The sequence below is a fragment of the Alligator mississippiensis genome, chromosome 3 (genome assembly GCF_030867095.1).
Source record: "Alligator mississippiensis isolate rAllMis1 chromosome 3, rAllMis1, whole genome shotgun sequence".
NCBI classification, from domain to species: Eukaryota; Metazoa; Chordata; order Crocodylia; family Alligatoridae; genus Alligator; species Alligator mississippiensis.
Window position 1 is genome coordinate 187,241,209 of NC_081826.1, and position 23,823 is coordinate 187,265,031.

General features: G+C 39.1%; 1 protein-coding gene across 14 annotated transcripts in view; it reads left to right on the plus strand.

Annotated features, from left to right (window-relative positions):
• Positions 1–23,823, plus strand: part of PTPRD (protein tyrosine phosphatase receptor type D) — a 2,106,329-nt gene that overhangs the window by 1,952,904 nt on the left and 129,602 nt on the right. For all 14 annotated transcript variants that reach the window (XM_059724729.1, XM_059724732.1, XM_059724733.1 and 11 more), the window contains 3 exons: positions 6,813–6,903; positions 14,467–14,676; positions 19,401–19,561. In XM_059724729.1, the coding sequence (XP_059580712.1) occupies positions 6,813–6,903; positions 14,467–14,676; positions 19,401–19,561 (462 nt within the window). The remainder of the gene's footprint in view (positions 1–6,812; positions 6,904–14,466; positions 14,677–19,400; positions 19,562–23,823) is intronic.

Sequence of the window (23,823 nt, forward strand, 5' to 3'; positions counted from 1 at the left end):
AGATTTGGCCTTCATTTTTCTGCTTAGGTTTTCCCAGTTATAATGTTGGGATAATAATACTCACCTACATCATACAGAACAGGTGAGAACAAATGAGTTAGCTTTTGCAAAATGGTGTCATTGCTACAATCTATCTAACAGAACTTTCCAGTTTAGATAAGCTTTGGTCTCCATAGGTCATCAGCTTATATATAAAGATTCTTCTGAAAGTTGGAACCTTTGCATATAGGTATCTGGGCTCCATGTCAGCTATGGCAGCAGGCGTCTAGCATTGACTCAACACAGAGTGTCATTTATGTAACACAATTAGGTTGAATACAGAGGTTCAAAAAGACCAAGGCAAAATTGATTCAATCTTCACAGGTCTTTCTAAGCTGCATAGATTGAACCGATAACAAACTGAACTAATGTTCACTGTTTGGATGGCTGAGACAGGCAGAAGCCTGCACTGGCCCAGGCCAGGAGCCTGGGGACTCTCCTAAGGCTGCTGACATTAGCTCAGCAATAGCCCGGACCTGATTGTCTGCTGGCTGTACAGTCTGCTGCTGCTAAGAGGTTGGACTGTGTGTCCAGCCACCAATCTGTCTCAAGCCCATGCCTCTGAGCAGGAGGAAAAATGCACCCCCCAAGCCAGCATTGCCCTCTCCCAGAGAGGGTCTGCGCAACATGGGGAAAGGCATTTTTGGGGGGGGGGGGACTTTTCACTGCCCCTCCCCAGCCCAAATGTGGGCTGGGATCATCCCAACCCCACCCCTTTCCAGCCTCTGCCTCAGAGAGGTGATGGGTGGGAATGCAGGCCTCTGCCAGTGTCCTCCAGCCAGGGTCTGCCTGGTGGAGGAAAGCACCCACCAGAGTGGCTTTTCACATGTCTCTGAAGCTTAGAGCCAAACTTGGATCACCCCAGCCCCACCCCTTCCCAAGCCGTTCATCTGCAGGAAGACTAGCAAGTATGGCAGAAGACTAGCATGGCTTAGCAGGGAACTCTTTGGTAAACTAAATCACAAAAAGGAAGCTTATAAGAAGTGGAAACTTGGACAAATAACTAGGGAGGCATACAAGAGCATTGCTTGGGCATGCAGGAGTGAAGTGAGGAAGGCCAAAGCACAACTGGAGCTGCAGCTAGCAAAGGATATGAAGGGTAACAAAAAGGATTTCTACAACTATGTTGGTAGCAAGGGGAGGATTAGGGAAAGTGTGGGTCTCTTACTGAATGCGGGAGGAAATCTTGTGACAGAGGATACAGAAAAGGCTGAAGTGCTCAATGCTTTTTTCACCTCAGTCTTCATAGGCAAGGTCAGCTTCAAGATGTCTGCACTGGGCAGCACAGTTTGGGGAGAAGGTGAGCAGCCAACAATGGTGAAAGAACAGTTTAGGGACTCTTTAGAAAAGTTGGACATATACAAGTCCATGGGGCCAGTTGGGATGCACCTGAGGGTGCTGAGGGAGTTGGCTAATGAGATTGCAGACCCACTAGCCATAATCCTTGAAAATTCATGGCTATCAGGAGAGATCCTGAATGATTGGAGAAGGTCAAACATATTTAAGAAAGAGAAAAAAGAGGATCCAGGGAACTCTACAGACCAGTCAGCCTCACCTCAGTCCCTGGAAAAATCATGGAGCAGATACTCAAGGAATCCATTTCTAAGCACTTGGAGGAGAAGGAAGTGATTAGGAACAGTCAGCATGGATTCACCAAGGGTAAGTCATGGTTGACAAACCTGATTGCCTTCTGTAATGAGATGACTGACTATGTCGATGTGAGAAGACCAGTGGCTTTTGATACGGTCTCCCACAACATTCTCACAAGGAAGATAAGAAAATATGGCCTGGATGAATGGACTGTAAGGTGGATAGAAAACCGGCTGGAGCATCGGGCTCAGAGAGTAGTAATCAATGGGTCAGCTGGTATCAAGTGGAGTGCCCCAGGGGTCAGTCCTGGGGCCGGTTTTGTTCAATGTCTTCATCAGTGACCTGGAAGATGGCATAGAGTACACCCTCAGCAAGTTTGCAGATGACACTAAACTGGGGGGAGTAGTAGATATGTTGGAGGGTAGGGCTAGGATTCAGAGTGGCCTAGACAAATTGGAGGATTGGGCCAAAGGAAATCTCATGAGGTTCAACAAGGACCAAGTACAAAGTCCTGCACTGAGAACAAAACAATCCCATGCACCAGTACAGGCTGGGAACTGACCAGCTGAGCAGCAGCTCTGCAGAAAAGGACCTCAGGGTTATAGTCGACAATAACCTGAATATAAGCCAACAGTGTGCCCTTGTTGCAAAGAATGCTAGCGGCATACTGGGCTGCATTGGTAGGAGTGTTGTCAGCAGGTCAAGGGAAGTGATTATTCCCCTCTATTCATCACTGGTGAGGCCATATCTGGAGCAGTGTGTTCAGTTTTGGGCCCCTCACTACAGAAAGGATATGGACAAATTGGAGACATTTCAGCGGAGGGCAACAAAAATGGTTTGGGGGCTGGGGCAACCAATTTATGGGGAGAGGCTGAAGGAACTGGGATTACTTAGTTCAGGGAAGAGAAGACTGAGGGGGGATTTAATAGCATTCTTCAACTGCCTGAAGGGAGGTTCGAAAGAGGATGGAGCAAGACTCTTCTCAGTGGTGGCAGATGACAGAACGAGGAGCAATGGTCTCAAGTTGTAGCAAGGGAAGTTTAGGTTAGATATTAGGAAGAATTTTCTCACTAGGAGGGTAGTAAAACACTGGAACAGGTTACCCAGAGAGGTGGTGGAATCTCCATCCTTGGAGGTTTTCAAGACCCAGCTACACAAAGCTTTGACTGGGATGATATATTTGGGGATGGTCCTGCTTTGAGCAGTGGGTTGAACTAGATGACCTCCAGAGGTCCCTTCCAACCCTAATTTTCTATGATTCTGTGATCTCAGAGAAGGAGTGGAAAGGGTGCAGGGTGGAAAGGCACCTCCCTCCTCCCAGCCCAGCACTGAAATACCAGCCAGAATCTGCCTAGCAATGGGTGGGGGGAAGCCTCTACCAAGGGGCTTTTCATCCCCCTTCCTCCCCACCAACAGTTAGGAGCCAGGCTGAGATTCCCCTAGCCCCTCAGCTGGAGGCTAGGGAAGGAATGGACCTGGGAGACTCTCTGCCCAGCTCTGAGCTGTTGGGGTTTGGGGGAGTGGTAGGAGCTACCCCTTCCACTGGCAGACCCCAGGTGGGGTTCCAGTCCTGAGCCTGGGGGACTACATTTGCACCCCCTACCCCCATCCTCAGAGACAGATGTCTGGGGAAGGGGCAGGGCTGGGGCAATCTGAACCTGGCTCTGAGCTGCAGGGACACAAATAGCACCCCAGTGGGGACTTCCCCTCTTCACACCCTGTAGACCCCAGCTAGCAGTGTTTGGTGCAGGGGAGTGCGTTCCCACCACTCCTTCCCTCCTCTCCCACCCAAGGCAGACAGCCTGGGAAGAGGTAGGGCTGTGGTGATCCTAATCCGGCTTCAGCTATCATGGGTGAAAATGCTCTCCTCCCTCCCCCCTCCCCCCCCCAGTGGGTGCTTGCATCCACACTGGGTAGACCCTGGCTCGGGATACATTCCCCCTCAAAGGTGGATGGCTGGGGAGGGGGTAGACCTGAGCTGATCCCAGCCTGGCTTGCTGGGCTGCAGCGGGGTGAAGCAAAAAGCTTCCCTCATCACGGAGGCATTTCTTCCCCATGCTTTACTGACTAGGGCTGTGGGCAGAAGCTTTTACTGCCTCAGCTCCTGTGATAGCTGGGGTTGGGCCAGTCCTGCTCTTCTGAAGCAGACGACACAGCCCAGGGCTGCAAAGCATCCTGAGATGCTAGGGCACTGTGAGTTAACTTGCATTGGGAGGGGATCTGGGACAGAAGTTCCATAAACCAGTTTGACCTAAATCAGTTAAGTCTGATACTACATCTACTCAGGTTTTATCTTTAAAAAAGTTTTGGCTATTTTGAAAGTGGTTTGTGCGCTCAATTTCTGTTCTGTTACTTAGAGAGTAAAGCTGAGAGTGACTCAAAATGGTATACTGATTTTCCAGTTGCTTTTGTTTGGTAAACCAAAAATAGTCACATATCCATCCCCTATACAAAGTTTTATCCTAAACAAGGTTTCTAAATTGTTTGCTTTGCTGGCTGACATCTTTTTTGTTAAATGTAAACATTTTTCAATTGAATTTCTTGTTCCCTGTTTGAAAAACATCATTATTTCTGAGACAGTCAGTTTGTGTAAGTCTGAACGGGACCCAAGGACTTATTATTAATAGCATGTATAGAACTCCTGGTTTAGCAAGGCCTCCTTAGGTAGCAGAACTAGAGAAATGGATTGTCTGTGGTGTGTTACAGGATCAAATTTAATTAAATATTTTTAAGCAAACATGTAAAGGTATTTGGCTAGTGAAAGCACAATCCCTTCTTTGAGTATTTATCTCTGAAAATCTTAAGTTTTTTTCTTAACATCTTCCAACATCTTATACAGCCTCCCCATCATACCTTAATATAAACTGTATTATAGCACTTTCAGTGAAAGCATGCCCTATAATACTAGCTTTAATTTTGTCTTATTCCATTTAAGGTGATTTGTTTTTGTTTATTTTTAAATAAAATATTCATGCAAAACAGTAAAAAGAGAGGAAAAAGAAAATCTTAGAGATTATCTGGAATAAGGCACAGGTTTCACTTGCTTTTTTCCAGGAGTTCTGCTGAAATTAGTTCAATCAATGGAATTATTTGACAAACCTGGTCCTGTTCAATGAGTGAAACCTCAGCACTATTCAAATCAGTGGAAGTTTTGCCGTGGAGTTCAATAAAGCCAAAGCTTCACTGACCACGAGTAGAGCTGACAGTCTAGCCTTAAAGCTTTGCTTTAAAAGAAAACAAACTGTGCTTCCATTGATCTGCATTTGAAACCATTCAAATTTGTCTATTGTTGTAAATATACAGTATATTCTTTGCTTTACAAATCTGGGATATTGTTGTTGTTGACTGGCATTGATGAAATGCATTCCCAAAACTCTGATATTTAGAGTACGTACAGACATTACACTTAATTCGGCTAGGGTTAAGTCGAGTTCGGTGCCGATCTGCACCAATATTTGGGAAGATTAGACTGGACAAAAAAATGTCCAGCCATACCTAAATTTGTTGAGGAGGTGTACCAAGTTAGTTTGGGAACAGATTGGCCTGATCTAACAGATGTCTGTACACATTCATAGTACAGTCCTGGAGCTGAGAAATTAAACCTCATGATTGTAGACTGGTTCCCGTGAATGAGTGCACGTACACTTAGAGTTGCTGAGCACCTCTATTGGTATCCAGTATACTTGTGGGAGCTCACTATCTGTGAATAGATGGACTATATTTATTTATTTTTTATAGCAGAAATTAATGCATATATGTATTTTCCATGGCAATTAAAAGTCCAGGTTAGTATTATAATCCCTTTATGTCTGGGAACTTTTCATTAAAAAGAGGCCATTAAAAATGCAGTAGTGCCACATGCTGCTCCTAAAGTGATCCCACTTTATGAAGACTGTTACTTCCAAAACTGGTTTAGATAGAGCTCTTTGTATAGATCAACTGAGAAGGCAAGATATAGATTCTCTGCTATACACTCTCTCTCTCATCAATTGCTTCACAAAAGGCTGTTTCAAGCCATGAGTACAATGAATAGACAGACACTGTAGCAGAATGGAGAATGGATAACAGGCTATAAAAAGCCTGGCCAGGGTAGATGAAGATCATACATGGTCTTTCAGACTTATCTACTTTAATGGACGACAGGTGGCACCTTGATAATTAGGTCCATCATTACTGGGAGCAAAGAAGGGCAGCTTCTCTCCCCTACCCTCTCTGTTACTGAAACAAAAAGTAAGTGGCTTTTCAACAAGTGTGTTAATCAGGAAGATGTACAATACCTTTGTGTATGCTCTGCTGTTGTCACTTTGCTTCCTCACTTCCCCACACTAATGTGAAATAATGGACCAGCTTGACACATGCCTTGAGTTTGTGTGAAAAAAAATGATAATCCTAAAACAAAACAAAACAAAAAATACTGCCTTATTGCTACTGTATAGGAAAGTGCCTTCTCTAAACAGGAGGTAAAGAGGATGCCATCCAGGAAATGCTTTTATAGAAAACTGAAAATATATGTGTGGTTTAAAAATCCTGTTTATAAAAAGTGGCCTCCCTACCTACTTCAGTTTAGTGAATGGAATCCATAGGCACATACTGAATCAGTTAACGATAATTTATAGTATGAAGTAAAGAGTGTATGGGCAGGGTTATATATACAATATGTCTCCTTAATTCTTAGTTTGTAATAGTAGCAGGATCAACAAACACATTATGCTAACATCTCATTCCCATTATATATGTAAATGGGAGAGGGCGTGATCACAAATAGGCTTTAAAAATCTAGTAAAAAGTTTCAGTTTATTGGTTTCCTTACACTTAAGATGCTGTCAGGGCCTGAGTGTCCCATGCTTGTTCCTTTTAAAATGAGGTAATAAACTGCAACCAATCATGCTGGCATTATAGAATATTATAATTATTTTTTTATATAAATAGTTATATGTTTAGATGATAAAACAGGTAATTAGAACTATTTCTTTGTACACTAGAACTTATATGGCATTTGTAGTATACAAGAATTGTTTTAGTTATATGTGGAAGATTATAGTAACAACCCATGAATAAAATCTTCCTTTCATTTAGCTCAGTTACCTCTGCACAGAGAAACTGGCTTGAAGTAGATATCCTTTCCACTCTGCTAACTCACTCATTTTGGGTTCATTCTCTCTTACCTATTGTTTTCCTTACAGAGGTTATTACATAGTAATTGTGCCTTTGAAGAAGTCTCGTGGAAAGTTTATCAAACCATGGGAAAGTCCAGATGAAATGGAATTAGATGAGGTACAGTATCTCCGTTTTGGCCTTTTCTTTATCCACTTCATTAATTAAAGAAATATCATAATGATTGCATCTGATTAATGCACCAATTTCAGCAAGTTTAGTTTTCTGGATAGTTTATATTTGAACTTGAGGTAGCCTCTGGGGGCAGAAACAAAGATCTAATTACTTAAATTAAAAGACATTAAAGATATTAAGTTGTAATAAAGCATATAAAGTGTCTGATCTTTGTTGGCATTAATATTTTCTTCTTTCTCTATTGTAAAATATAATGCAAAAGTGCAGGAGGTGAAATGAGTTGTCAGCAGAAGCTTAATCACCATTGATATGAACTCCAATAAAGGTCTGGTTCATTAACAGGGTTGTTTGCTAAGTCTGTAACAAATGCTAAATTGTAATTTGCACTGCAGTTTAACATTTGACCTTCCTTATGGTCTCTACCTGTTTCTCACTTACTGCAGTGCTTCCGATTAGAAAATGTTTGCACAGTTCTCCATTTTTGTAGCATCACAAACACCACAAGAAAAACCTTGCACCACCACTTACCATTGTAAATGACATAGCCCATTAATTTCAAAGGAATAAATCAACAAAAATGTGTAGGCTACCTTTTATGATATGGCATTATTTCAATGGTGTATCATGTAGATCCCTTATATACTGGCAATGTGTCTAAGCAAAATGTATCTAGTTTAACCTAGTCTGTCTTCATTCCCCTAAACTGTAAATGTGGGTGTATGGCACTTGCCTCCTTTCCATACCTCGTTGAGCTTGCCATATTAAAAGTAATATATATGAATTAAGCATTGGTGTTATTTAGGATTATACATCTCTCTGGTTTGTTATACCACACTAATTTGTTATCAAGCTCTTTGGTATAGACATTATCTCCAAACCTTCATTCCAGAAAAGAATCACTTTGCTTCCTCTGCACCTGTTCAAAGCCCAGTGAAGTCAATGGACTCAGTGAATTCAGGGAGTTATGGATCAGATCCTTTCACTTAATTTGGTTGGTGACTGTCAACTTATAATGGGTGCTAGAGTGGTGGCTCCCCTCGCTACCCAGAAGTCCACACTGTAGCAACAACAGGAAGAGCTGGGTGCAGGGACACCATACTTCTGCTATAGCAGCAGCAACAGCTGGGAATAGTGACAGCAGCTAGGGACTTTGAATGCCGAGTCATGTAAGACCCCTCCCCCCAACACACTCACTCACTCACTCACTCACTCACTCACTCACTCACTCACTCACCCCCCCAGCCAGGATTTGGCCCAGAGCACAAACTGACGTTCTTTAAAACAGGAGTCATTGCTTCTCCTTAAAATAGCCATAAAGAAGTGACCTTTCAGTATGGTTACTAAGTCTTTCTTTCCTCCTTCCATTGCCCAAATATACATGGCATCCAACCTGTTCCCTAAGAAGTGAGGAAAACGAGAAGGCTTTCCTGAACCCTGGTTGCTTCTATAGTATGTCAACCTAGGAAAGCTCATAAGAACAAATACACTAACCTTGGCAAATAACATGGAATTTTTAATTATTTTAGTGATCAAAAACAGACAGAAGAAAAAATCTGCCGCAGTTGTATCTGTAAATGTAAAAGGCTAAGTTATTCAAAGATAGACATGGTTTTCATTGCTGTCAGTGAATCTGTTGAAGCCTGCAATATTCTGACATACTTTAATGAGTTTCTGACTAGTTTGCAGCATTATCTCCTTTGTGTTTTTAATTCAAAATACAACAATCAGTTGATTGACCTCTTTTTTTCTTTAGAAAATCTGGATTGCAAAGCCATCAGCACTTCGATGCAATCCCAGATGACACCAAAATCCATATAGCAGTGGAAAATAATGTACTATTGCCACCCAATTTTAACCTCCAAAATTCACAGTCAAGATTTACCAACATTAATGGATTAATTTATGGGTGCTAGGTGATATCCAGCTTTCTTCCAATTAAATTATTTGGGTCTTTGCTGAGGATTCCCATAACAAAGGGTCATTTTAATCATCCTGCAAGTTGTGGTGCATTAATCTGTATAATAGTTTGATAAAGAACATTTATTAATTCAGAAATATTTGGGTCAGGATGGGTTGTTTCCTACTTTTCCTGATTTAATTGAGACCACATTGTAGAATTAATGGTGGAAGAAATAAGATATGCATTGACTGGAAAATGAAAATTATTTCTGATAAAGGACTAAAGCTCTTGATATATCTATTGCAATTGCCTTACATAATGTAGTAACTATTGAGAAGGGTAAAAAATCAAAAGCAGAGAATGACTGCACTTCATGCTTACTCATCTGGCTTCTGCTGCTTAAAGATTCTTTTCTCCCTAAAAAAATAAAACCTTCACGTTGTTGTCATAGACTTTGGTCCTCTAGACTTGTGAAAGACGTTTAAAAATAAGTAAAATGTAAAATATAACTGTGAAACCCAGAAAACATCTAAACCAAAAGCTGACCTCTGTGGAGGTCAAATAAGAAAAAGCGTGGGTTATTTTTCTAGTGTATCTTATGATAAATAGGGTGAGAAAGTGTTATGGGGCGGGGAGTGAATGCACTTTCTCAGAGCATATATTCCAAGCGCTTTCCACAAATAGGTTGCTAAAGCAAGCCTATTTAACAACAGACTCTGGAGTAGTAAATCATAATCTACTAGTCAAGACCCCTGTTTCAGCACAAAGTTCTGAACCTGAAAAGTACTGTTCACCCTCACTCACCTCGGACTGAAGCCAGCATCACTCAGCATCTTGAAAGCTCAGACCACTGGTTTGATAGATATTAGGTGTTTAAAGACTGGATTACATTTCAATTTGGGAGGCTATTTTGTTGTACTGTCTTATTTGAATTTTCTGTTTTGGTATATGTTCTTGTTTTTATTAATAAATAAATAAAATAACATACCAGGGAGGTAACGTATTTGATATTAGAGTTCAAATCCTAGTCCCATTGAGATCAATAGGAGTTTTATGATTGATTTCACTGGGACCAGAATTTCACCTTGGGCTGTTATATTTGATTCAAGCATAGTAAACCTGGTGGCTATTGTATATACTTGAATACCCTCACTACATTACTGGTTTATAGTAATGACACTGGTTTGCCCAATTAGATTTTGGCAAATATGGAAAGAAATTTAATTAGTCTGTGAGTTAGGGATATAGAACAAATGCATCATATATATTAAAGAACTATGAATGAAGGTGAAATATGGTTATTTGATTTTAATCACTGTTTAGGAGGAATTTGTTGTTATTGTTGCAAACAATGACAAATTGTGTATTAATCCTTAAGTAAATCAAAATACTGCAACCTTATCTGGTAATGTTAATGATATATGGCAGTGGTGCTCAAACTTTTGGCTCAGCAGGCTAGACAGGCAGATTCCAGTCTGTCCAGGGGCCAGATCTGGCTAGTGGTCCTGATCCTGGACATGGCCATGCAGAAAGGGGTTGGAGAGCAGTCTGGCTCCAATCCTGCAGCAGCATGGAGGAAGGAGGTTTGACCTGGCCCCAGTCAGGCTGTACAGGGGTAAAGGAGGTATGGTCCTTGTCAGACCTATCATGCCATGTTTGGGAATTTAGTAATGGGGGAGGGTGGCAGTATTGATGCCATTGCTTCCCCACCACCAAATTTCCCAACTTACAGGGAGCCGTGCAGGCCAGATGCTATGGCTTTGTGGGCCAGATTTGGCCCATGGGCTGGAGGTTGAGCACCCTGATATGTGAAAACAACATCATCTGTATCTGACATATGATTGAAACCAAAGTGCACTTGAGATTGATTGTCCCATGGAACAGACGTTTTAAACTATATTTTCGTTCTCTCTCACACAAACACACATGGTGTTTGATTGACCTAAGTTGACCAGTATCTAACTTTGAAAGATAATGTGTCTGATCTACAGAGGTTTGTTTCAGGCTAATTGATTGTTAATATACATTGCCCAAAGAACTCTTGAAAACTAAATTCCCTGAAACACAGTATCCAAGCAGTTCTAGTTTCTAGTATGTACTTTTTTCAGTCATTCATTTTTTCTTCACCTTGCATCTCAGAGTCAACCTAATTTAGATCAAATATTTTCTCAGTGTTTTGTTTTTTTTATTACAAGGTATGTAAAACCCAAATTACATTGCAATTCCAGTGTTAAATGGAAAGCTGTACAATAATGGGATTTTCAGAAAAGACCGAGAGAGCTAGGTATACAAATCCAATTGAACTGTAATAGAAATTGGTCCTCTGATTCTCTGAATTGCCTTGGATAATCCCACTCTTTATCTGAAAGGGAGGAGCCCTGTACCACTCTTTGTATACAGGTGCTGATGGTTATGTAACATCAGTCAGTTAAAGCATCAGTTCCTCCAAAATACTGGAGCTAGGAGGCAGAGTTTTGGGGAGATTATTGTATATGTCCTGAAGCCAGCTGCTACGTTGTAGTCACTCTGTGTGTCAGCATTCTGTAACCAATATTTTATCTTGGGGGTATTTCCCATTTACTTGAGAGAGACCTTATTCTTGTTTCTTCTTCCCCAGTTCTTTGTTTTGAACTAAGAGAGTGTTGATAAATACTGTACTTCCTCTCTTTTTGGTGAGGGAAAAAGTGATGAAAGAAACAGCAAAGCTTTCCCATCAGCCACTTTAGGTGCCTGGAAGGGCAAGTGTTGAAGGGCAAGTCTTGGGAAGAAATAGAAAGCTCAGCAGGCTGGCTTCACTGTACAAATGTGAGGGAGTCAGTGCTTCTCCAGAAGTCTGTTAGCAGATCTTTTTCAAGCATCTGGCTTCCCTAAATAATCTTTCATCCAACTGATCCTCTTAGAGTTGCTGCTGCTAAGGCTAGGCTTCAGACAGCCTCTGATCTCTGAGTACTTCTGACTCTGCCTGTTCTAGTGGCATGTGAAGCAACCAGCACTTCCTTAAAAAGTGGGAGTGGACCTTAAAAATAATTCAATAAAAAGTATTTTTGACTGAGTAACACCTGTTACTTTTATACAATGTCAGGGCCATCTAATAATTGTTCTAGTTATACATCTGATTATAGATAGGATGGTAAATAATGTGAATACATTTCCAAAGCTGTTACTAAAATTATAAAGTTGGACTGTAGTTATGGGCTCCAAGCCTCACTCCAGGATCCAAATACAGTAGAGTGTTGATTATCTGAAAACAATAATGCCACCATCATTCTGAATACTCATTTTTTCTGGATAATCAGACACCACAGTATAAAGTATTGAAAACTATAATTATCGTACTGCACAGCAGATATTAAAAACCACTAAGAAGTTAAAGGTATGGTTCTATGTAATATTTTAAAATCTCAAAGCACTAGTAAATGAACAGCACATAGTTGTTGTACTGGCAGTCAAAGGACAAGTGCAGTTAATTGATTCTCTGGATAATAAATTCTACTTTATCCCCAAATTTTGAACAAATTTATTTTCAGATCAAAAAGCCCAGTTCTCTGCTCCTTACACAAATGTTTATTTTGGTTTAATCCCATTGAAATCAATACAGTTATCCAATAGAAGAGTATCGAGCCCTTTATCTGAACTCTGTGGTTCAGAAATGGCTCACTATACAGATCTCTCTAGTCTCTTTAATGGGCCAGTGCAAATTTCAGCACTGAATATCATCAACCTTTAAGGAAATCTGGATCCATGTTTCAGCTGTCTGCCCACAAGCCAGGTTTGAAATACAAATTTTAATGAGCATGCATGTTAAAGTAATTGATGTCAACAATTTTCTATTTTAGCTATAATGTAAATGGTAATTTATTTCATGTACTTTGGGATTATAGGTTTATGGTTTTGCTCTGGTTCTGTGGTTTTTAAGACCCAGCGAGATAAAGCCTTGGCTGGGATGATACAGTTGGGGATGGCCCTGCTATGAGCTGGGGTTTGAAGTAGATGACCTCCTAAGGTCCCTTCCAACCTTAATTTTTTAATGATTCTATGATTATTAATTGCATAACAGACAAATAGACAAATACTTGGTCCTGTATGCAGATGGCAAAGAGAAATGCCAGCTAAGTAACACTGAAGAAGTGGCTGCAGCAAGGGCTTCCCAGACTAAGCACATTCTTTAAAATGAAAATATATGGTAGAAATTACGTTTTAATCTCTTTTCTATTGATCTCTATCTTTCCCCTGGAGACTCACCTCCCACTCTTAAACAAGAACCTTTTCCATTGTAGTAGTTCTGTTTGTGCGCAGAAAAGCTCAAAATAAGTGTGTGACCTTGTAAAAAAATTATGGTTGCAGACTGAGTCTGTTGTTTTTCCCTTTAAAAAGGACACTAAATAAATTTCATAGGTGAAAAATGAAGGTACAGTGAAACATAGCAATCTTCATTTGTCAAACAAAAAAACTTCAGGTTCTTATAAAGCCAGTCAAATTAGAATTTGTCAAATTTCAATATATCTCATGTAATAAAATATATTTAATAAGCACTTGTCTGTTTTAATAAGTAATTAAACAGTAGGTTTTACCAACTGGGCATTATTTAATGTGTACATATCAGGACTCCTGGGTGTAGTTAGTAGGTGTGACACTGAAATACCATATCAAAATGCCCAGATTATTTAGAGGCTGATTTTCAGCTACCTTTCATTTTGGTTGATTCAGAGCCATAGCCAGACATTTTGGCAGCAAGTACAGGTCATCTGCAGAATGCTCCCCTATGCAGTATTACATAACATTACTTCCATTTGCTTTGGCACCCCCTGTGCAAGGGTGCCCAGTGCCAGTGCCCTTGTTATGGTACTAGGTTGATCAGCACAGTTAGAAGTCATGTTCTAAAACGTTTCTGCACCTCTGTTCACTCCTCTGTAAAGTGATAAGTGTAATAGTACTTTCCCACTTGAGTGCTGTGACATTTAACTTTTGTAAAGTGCTTGGCAAGTCTCAAGCTGTTACAGAACTAAAATGACTATTAACTAAAAATGACTGCTATCAATATAAATGTTGTTTTCTAATTCAGTGACAAATGGAATTTGAAAAATAGTGTTTACACTTTAAAATTTCTCCAGAAGAATTAAACCTAAAAAATGAAGTTTCATAGTTAGGGGTGTTTTCAACGTTCAGATTATTTTCATTTATTGCACCCCATTGTTTAACCATACACAGTTAATCTGAATTATTGGGATCTGTGCTGCAGATTACAATATGCATATATATGGAGTCAAAATAAAATATGATTATGCAGCAGCTTGCCTTAATTTTCCATAGGCAAGGTGTAATGATTGTTGGTCTTTATTTTGTAGGGTTTTATTAGCGCAGGCAATTATATCAGATACTGAAAATTGATCTAATTGATTTATGCTTCTAATCTGAGCAGAGTAATTGCAATCTAGTATTTTATCTTCACAGGGGTGGCAAGAAATTAAAGGATTTTGCAAGAACTGAGATTTAGCAATACTGACATGCCCCATCAAATGAGGATAAATTTTATTTGTGTAGTTCTTAGCCCTGAATTAAAATTTCCTATTAAACTGTCAATAAGTTACGTTAATGTTGTTTACAGTTATCTTTCTGTTCTCTCGCTCTCTTTCTCTTTTTTCCTAAAGCTACTGAAGGAGATAGCTAGGAAACGCAGAAGCATTCGTTTTGGGAGAGAAGTTGAATTAAAGCCATATATCGCAGCTCATTTTGAAGTTCTTCCTACCGAGTTCACTTTGGGGGATAAGAAGCAGTATGGTGGTTTTGAGAACAAGCAACTCCAAAGTGGTCAAGAATATGTTTTTTTTGTTTTGGCTGTAATGGAGCACTCAGAATCTGTAAGTTGACCCCGCTGTGTTTTCACAACTCTTGGAACATTTGTTCACATTTACTCCACCTTTGTCTCTCTCAGATCATTTACCTGAAGTCTACATCATTGTACGTCAAAAGTGTGCTTATTTCCACTAATCTCTTTAGGCTAGAAGTTATTTTTCTGTATACATCTTAATGTGTTATTTGCTTCTGTAACTGAAGAGTAAAGATCACCTTTTATTAGCACTATTTGGATCCTTTGCAAATTACAGACCTTGCTTCTTGAGATCATTGGCACAGCTACTAAGGCATGAACTTCACAGCAGTCTCTTTCACAATTCTTTAAAAAAAATTCCTTTCTTGCCTAGGGACTACCATTGAGACTGTGGTGTTGGATACCAAAATCTTTGGAAAGATCTATCTCATCAGAGACATGCACAGCTAGCTTCTTTAATTATAGTAATTTGCTACCGACTTTATCAGTGAAATGTAAGAAAGTTAGAAAATAATGCAATAACAGGGAGAATTCCTGAGGTGATCTAAATAATGAGTTGTCTTTTCCCTTTATGTAATTCATCTTGTTCCTATGTCCTTTTATGCATGGGTTGTTTTAACTGCATGTAATACAGTAAAAAAAAATTAAGTAAAGACAGAAATAGGATTGAAGAAATAGGAAAGAAGCTACAGCTCACATGAACATTTTAACATGAAGTATGTTGCAAACTATCTTTATAATTGGTTCCTAAGCCTGACAGGTACATTTGTTGGGCTCAGGCAGTTGAACCTACTCTAGAAGTCATCAGAGACTTCCAGTACCTGAATGATCTTCAGCCCAACTGGGCTGTGTTTTAAATTCGTAGGGTGTTTGCATATTTTAAAATAAGGAGAGGAGATTCTGGGTAGTCTGCCTTTGTACTTGTGACTTCATTCAAAAATGAAGCAACTACTTCATTTGGGACTCTATCTATTTTGGATAGAGTCCCAATATAAAACAAAAGTGTCCCTTTCCTAATTTTTTTATTAACAGCCTTTGCAAAATCAGTGTCAGTTCCACAAACCATTGAAAATTTAACCTAAAACAGGGACTCAGAGTTTACAGCTGTTGAAATAAGAAGTATAACTCTTTTTGTAAATACAGCATGGGCTTCATCTAAAAAATCTCAAAGGTTTCAGGTACAAAATTAGAAATCTGAAAATCTGTGTGTCACAAATTGCAGTACAAAGCAGTGTTACTTGTTTAATTTTGTACATTAGCTGAGGCTAACATAATCTGCCTTAAATATAAATAAGCATAACAAAAGATTTGGCATGAGCATTTTTTACTTAAAAGCCTGATATAATAAAACATACCTATGTCCCTTATAGTTAGGCATCAGAAAATGTTATGTGCTGTTTCAATTGCAAACTGATGTTAGGAAAAGTTAGTTTTGCCCTGGTATCCAAACTCTGAGGAAGAGATTTGTGTGGCAGATAGTTATGGGTCATAGGCAGCGAAGAGAGTTTCTATAAAAAAAAATAAACCTCCCATGCTCCCATGTCCAGAGCCTGTGTTCCAAATACTTTTGTTCCCCCCTCTGCAGCTTTAGAATCCACAAGAGTTTCTGTATTTTGCACAGTCAGAATATTTTATGCACAAAATTATTCCTAAGGTTTTAGAACTTACTAGCAAATAGGTTTGTCTTTAGGCATTGTGAGTACTATTAGATTTTTAAGATAGAAGTAGACAGTCACCAGTAAAATAAAACCTAATGTCATGGGGAACTAATTAGGGAGCATACTGCCAGACACCCAGACTGCCATCTGTTCCTGGGATGAAAGGGCATATAGGTGTTGGGTTTATCTAACTATTTACAGCAACTATTTACAGCAAAGCATGCTAGCACTGAGCCCCCCAAAATGTTTCCTGAAAGAACTCTAGGCTAGAACACAGCCCACTTAGCCTCTTTGGCTGCCTATGTACATGCTCCAGTGCATTTTAATTAGAACACTCTAGCATCAGTGCAGCATCCCGTGCATTAAGCCCCTGTGCATTTCAGAATTGCCACGGGGGCGCTTTAGCTAAAGCTCATCGAATGAGCTTTAGTTAGTGTCTCATGGCCCTTTTTAAACATGCAAGGGCTAATGCACATGACGCTATGGTCTTTTAATTAGAACAGCTGTCCAGGAACTGCTCTAATTAAAATGCATCCCTTCTGGCCCAAGCACTTGTATAGGCAGCCATAGAATTTCAAACCTCTTTTTGGTATCAGCCTATTAGTATTATAGAAGGGTGTTTTTATCACACTGTTATACTCTTGTCATCCCATTTTGGCTTTAACATTTGGTTCTACCTGTACAAGACCGATAGGCTGATGGCAGTGTAGTATTGCCATAGCACAGAACACTTCGTCTTTAACTAACATTGAAACACAAAACTACATAGGTCAGGAGTGCTTCAAGAAGCACAGTGGAACATAGATACTTACATTTTTCTATGTACCTTAGAAGAAAAGTTGTTATTAAAAGCAATAGACAATGGTATATGACTTGTGCTTGCCTGATCCCTAGACAAATATGTTCAGTTTTTCATGCCATCAATTTTAAACCCTTTACTCTATATTAAGCCCATTTATTCTCTTAGATCAGAAGACAGTTGAACATTATATCTATGGTCAGCCTGTGTAATACATTTTGATTAGCAAATAGGAAGCTTTATTATATACTGCTGTTCCAATGTAGCTAATTCTGTGTTCAGGCTTTTTCTGGCCTGTAAAATTAGTAACTATGGATATTGCAAAGGGGGACAGAGGGAAACCTTTATATTTTCTGGTGTCTCTGCATCAGAAATAAAGTTGACACCAATTATTGGCTTCCTCAATTCATTAATGCTGTTACCATGAGGTGACCCAACCTACCATTTTGTTTAGTGAAGAGCTTGGCTTTTATTAAATGAGTAAACAAACTTTTTCATAAAATTGTCTATTGGCAACCAAGTGGGCAGGAAGAACGTGACTGTAAAGAACACAGGGTTAGCAGTTCCTGATCATTTGGGAGAACACTGAACTCTCTTCTGCAGCAATATCTCATCATCTTTTCTTCTCATCTTTACAACTCTACACCCTTTCTTTCCAGAAAAATTAAACAAACTATTACTAAAGGTTTGAACATGAAGGCTAAGTACACACAGTCAAAAAGTCCAAGGCTGAATCAATTGAGTCTTTGCAGGTTAGTCTAAACTGCAGAGCTTAAACTGAGAAACAACTGGGCAGACATTCACTTTTGATTCAGGATATGCAGCCACATGCCTGCAGTGGCTCAGAGCAGAAGCTGAAGGACAGTAGAGCACATCTCTCTGGCACATAGTCTACATGGGCTGTGTGTTCGCTTCCTCTTCCTGCTGCCCCCAAGGTCTCCAGGATTTGTAGTCCGGAATCACAAGAGCAGGACTCTGCAGGGTTGCTCATCACTTCTTCTTCCTGCTTTCAGGTGCCTCTGGGATTTGTAGTCCACAATTGCAGCCAGCAGTAAGTTTAGCAGGGCAGGGAAGCTCTGTACTTGAGGGGGAAACCAGTTTCAGCCATTTTGAAACTCATTTATGTGCACTGAACTTCTGTTCTGTTACAGGTTTAAACCAGTTTCTGATAACTTAAACCGGTTTATGTGTAACTTCTGTCCATAGCCGAAATGCTTAAGTTAAAATGCAGTAACCTCTTTCTGGACATTCTTGTTAAGGTTTAAAATGCCCTTCCTTTGGTTTAGCTCAGTTCATTTGCTAGGCTAAGATGAGGCAATCTTAAATCTAAATAAGAGATTCCGTACAGGGGTTTAGTGTGTTTTAACTAATTCAGTTTTTAAATGAGCTTTTCTGAGGATTCCTTTATAGACAGGCCCTCAGTTTGTTACCTTTGACTCCTCTCTGACTGCGTTATCCACAGTTCACCATTATCCCTAAAAAAATTTGTTGAATCTATCTCTCTGCATTCACGCAACTTAAATCCTCATCCAGTCTTTCATATATCATCTATTGCAATGTATTTTCTCTGATGTCCAATATAACACCCTTGTATCCATCCAAAATGATATGATCAATGTCAGGTATATTACCTACCTTTCTGACTGTGGCAAGCCTCTCATTAAATTTCTTAACTGGCTTCTGTCTCAAATTCAAGCTTCTTCTTACTACTTCCAGCATGGAACCCTCCTGTCTGTGAGGTCTCTTCACTCTCCAGTTTGATCCATATCCTGGCCAACCTGGATGTTGTTCTTAACATAAGGCCAATTTCCACCCAAGTCTTTGATGCTGTTTTCCTGATTACGTTCACAGTATTTCTACACTCCACCAATTCATCTCTTTCATACTTCATCCAGGGAGCTTTTAAACACCTGTTCCCTTATACAGTTATGTATATGAACAAAATGAAGTATGCAAACAAGACATCATTTTACTCACTCTTCTTTCATTTTCCTTTTTTCCATCATTCACCAGTTTCTTCACCTTCCCAGTGCCTACCTAGATTGTGAAATCTTACAAGACCTAATTACCTCAGTTGGCTATTTATCATCGGTCATAATTTTCGTACAGCTTATATAAAATAATAAAAATTGTTATCTGTTAATCTCTTTAGTGTGAGATTTATCAAATGATAATACATATTCTAACCTTTTGCCATGCCACAATATTCTATATACAATTTTTTTTAGTTTTAGGACAATTATTTCTGAAGCCTGTTATTATGTATTTAAGTACGTTTTCTTTTTTTTTTTTTTATAGACCATGTATGCAACCAGCCCATATTCTGATCCAGTTGTGTCAATGGATCTCGATCCCCAGCCAATTACAGATGAAGAAGAAGGCTTGATTTGGGTTGTAGGACCAGTTCTTGCAGTAGTGTTTATCATCTGCATTGTCATAGCTATACTCCTTTATAAAAGGTAGGTTTACCATATACTGTAGATCTTTTTTAAACTAAGGTAATATTTCAATATTCTGACCACTTTAGGATACAGTGGCATCGGCTAAAAAGTTGTTTTGTACACTACAATCATGAATATTATCTGGTGGGTCTTGCTGCATATGTAAATGGTTTCCTTAGCACACCAGAGATTCTTTTAGACCAGTGACACTCAATGCGAGTAGTCAGTATAAACCAAAAGAGAGTTACAAGAATTTATGGACCCAGAGAAAAAATGTAGCAGACATACTCCAGTTAAAAAAAAACAAAAAACCAAAAATGTGAATACATATTGTATATCATTTCTAACATAGCGACACTGGCTTTATGGGTATACTTCATACAATTAAATGCATTCAGTGATTAAAAATGAAACAATGAAATTTTTGATAATGTTTTCTGACAAGAGCCACGGTCTTGTATTAGAACCCCTGGTGCAACTTTTCTGTAATGATGGTGATTTGGAATTCACTTTTCTGTTGATGGCACTGTATTACCATTTGTAGTATTAAAATGAGTTTATTTTGTTTTCAATGTATACATAGCTGTGTGTGTATAAAGCACGTGTATGTACTTGTATGTACATACATAATGATTTGACTGGGGGATGTAAACCTGTGACTGCCTTGGTGTAAGCAGACACAGTTCTTATTTCCATTGAGGAACTTGAACTTTTAATTCCTGACAGCAGGACTTCGACCATGTATTTATAAGAATTTTTACACTTTAAAGTTGAATGCCCTGTCTTTACCCCCATTTTACCACCAACATTGCAAGCAGATCATAAACTTCAGGATACATTTATTGAATTTTGTTGTATCCTCTCTGATACACCACAAAATATACTATACAAGAGATTGGCATAGGTTTTGTCATTATACAAGAGGCCTAATCCTCTACTCCCTGTACTGCACTTAATCATTTACACTGTGCAGAGAGTACACAGTACTACCATTCAGACTCGTAAATCATTTCTAAGTAGTTTGCTCACTAGAAAATGCAATGTGAGGGCTAAGATGGAAAGAACCAGGCCTAAAGGTTTGAGAAGGATGTATTTTTTATTTATTTATTTATTTATTTATTTATTATGGTTTGAATATTTTTTCCAAGTGGTTTTGAGAGCATATGAACATGGCATAATTGGTAGCACTAAGCAGCAAATACATCTGACAAAAACTTAAATATCTTGAAAACTGAGGATGCTTTAAAGATGTGGAAGTGTATTTTTGAATATTCTACATTTATAAAATTACCTTCTGCAAAGCAGTAGTACTTTTGCCTTCTGATTTAACTTAGCAATGATTTTTTTTAAAATGATGGTCATCAGCCCTTCTGTTTCTCCCACTCCCAAATATCTGCAGTATAAAATATTTGAACTTTAATACAGAAGCCTTCAGGTTTCTGAAAGAGAAGTTGTTTGTTCAGCAGTAAAGAACAATCCTGAGGCAACCTTGGCTTTGGAATCCAAACAGAAATATATTTATAAAGATGCCCTTTAGGGTCATAATCATACAGCAAAACACTAGACAGTCTGTTACTTGGAGATGCTATACCTCATAAAGGTTCCTGTTTGTACCTACTGTCTGATCCTCATTGATTAACAACCAGTGAACCCCTCCTTGTAGCTGTCAGTCTACAAAAATGGGATGCTGAAAGCAGGTTGGAAATAAAATATTCAATTCATCCAACCATTCTTAGGAATCATAACTAAAATATCTCCAAAACCCCTAAAAAGTAAAAATGCTAACAGTAGCAGTAAACATTATATATATATATATATATATATATATATATATAATGCAGATAAGTGACTGCTTCAGGGGATATTGATTATAATCACAGTATGATAAGTACTCCCTTTACAGTGTATTGCCCAAAAGTTGTTGGCATGCACCACATATGCACATAAAATATGCTTATCAAGGGGGTGAAGACAGTCCCATAAGCAGCAAAGGAGTGGACACATTTTTTTGTCTGTTAGCTGCTAGCATCACTAGAGACACTTGGGCAAATGCCTAGTATATTAGAAAAAGAAGAAAAATGTTTAAGGGTTTATCTGCATCTAGTTTTAGACACTTTAACAAAATCAGCATGACAAATTACGATAATCAAACTGGTGCTAACCCTACTCTGGATGCAGGTTTTTTCGTATGCAACTGTTCATATCAGAATAGCTTGCTCCAGCATGCTGACCAGTGCAAGATAAATGTATAAGTATCCACACACAAAGTTGCACCATTTAACTATGAAATCATACCTTTATTTCTATTGATACTTCTCTGTCCACAGACATAGCACAAAGGGAAGTCATTATAAGATACAAAAAAAATTCAAAAAGAGTAGTGTAGAAGGCTCACTAACAGAAAAATAGAAAAGTGTGGGGTTACTTTGTTTCTGGGTCTGCTTGTAGAAGCTCATGTATTACTATGATGAGCAATGTAAAATCTTGAAGCATATGCAGAACCCAGACTCTGGTTACCCAGTTCTTGAGTTAAAAAAAAAAAATTGGAGCTTTTTTCCATGCATCTCCATGGTTTTGCAACCAGGGTCCAATTCAAAAGTTATGCCAAAGAGTTGTAAAAGTCATATTTATAACAGTTTACTGGAGTGTACAGTAATCCAAACAAACTTAAATTCTGAGGAAGTTTCACATTAAATTACAGTGTAAGTTTTGGGAGAATGTATATGGTTTCTTCAAAACTTTTAGGGAGAAGACAGTTAGGAAGGTATCTGAGAAAGGTCTAAGCAGAAACTCCATTATATCATAAAGCTGGTCAGGATTCAGTTTTTCCAGCCTGTATGTTAAAATTTTGTTTTGTCCCAAATACAGGCAAAAAGCCAGAATCTCAGAATTTTTCCTTGAAATGAGATTTTCAAAGTATTGCATTTTGAATTTATAATTTTGTATATGATATGGAAGTCAAAATAAGAAAGTTAAAAACCCATTTCAGTACTTTCCTCTTTAAACATTGATAAAATCAGTGTATTCCTGCAAAACATTTATTCTTGGTTGGATCAGTTTTTCCTGACTGTAGACAATTCAGCTGGAAAGTTTTCAACAAGCTTTCAATGCATGACATGCATATCAGAAGTTGACTTATTTTGAAACAGTGTAAGTTGAGGGGGGCAAGTGGAGAATGCCAATATGCAATGAGTCAATAACATTTTCATTATGCTAAACATGAGTTTAAAGGGAGGCTTGTAAATTACAAAGGAATTGAATGGGAAAATAAATGAACTATGCATTGGCCATTACATAAATTAATGGAAACTAAGCTGAATATAACTGTAAAGCACTGTATTCTGAAAAGGAATAGGCCTTTCCCAGAATGTTCAGAGACCTTTGTAAAATATGGAACCATTTATAAGGATGTATATGTGAAAATGGTGTTCTGTAACTTTAATATCTATAAGGAAGACTTTGTAAGAGATTATCTAGCATCGGGGAGGTTAAACAAAAAACTTTCAGAAAAAAATGGTAATTGATGCCTGGACATAGCATGGAGCTGGGAGTCCAGCAGTCACAGGAGTTTGAAACAGTATGCACATTCTGAAAAGTAGCAAACCATCATTTTTTATGGAGTAAAAGAAAGCTTTAGAGAGAGGCTTCTGAAGCATTCCCTGGGCATAAATATAGCAGGTATAAACAGGGGGCAAGAAAGGATGATATCTGCCTAGTCTGTGAAACGCAAATTAGAAAGTTAAAAAGAGGTGGAGAGACTCGGACTATCATGGACGTGTCCAGACGAGCATGGATGTTTGTTTCCCCAGGGACAAGTAGCAGCAGCACACCTTGTGCCGCAGCTGCTTGCCCTGGGGAACATCTATGCCACACATGCGCTGACCCATAGCAGGTTCCCTCAGGTGGGGTAGGCTGAATCCAGTAACTGTCCTGGCTCCACAAGTCTTATCTGGGGTCCTGGGGGCCTCGGTGAACTGCAGCTTCTGTAGCTGGGAGCCTGACCAGCAGCCAGAGTGTGGCTCTGGCTGGCCAGGCTCCATTTGGGGGGCACGTGCTGCTGCCATGTGCACCGCCCTGCTTTTTTTTGGTGTGGGTTTTTTTTGACCCCAGGATCTCCTACATGTGTGGTGCCACAGATGGGTCTGTGGTGCCACATGCCATGTCTGCCCTCATCTCGATGTGACTTACGTGTTCTGAAGGAAAGGAATCAGGTTGATGACCTCAGTAATGGTGAGTTGTACTTCTTTTGTGGGACGTTTGTCCACAGACAGCTTCTGTAA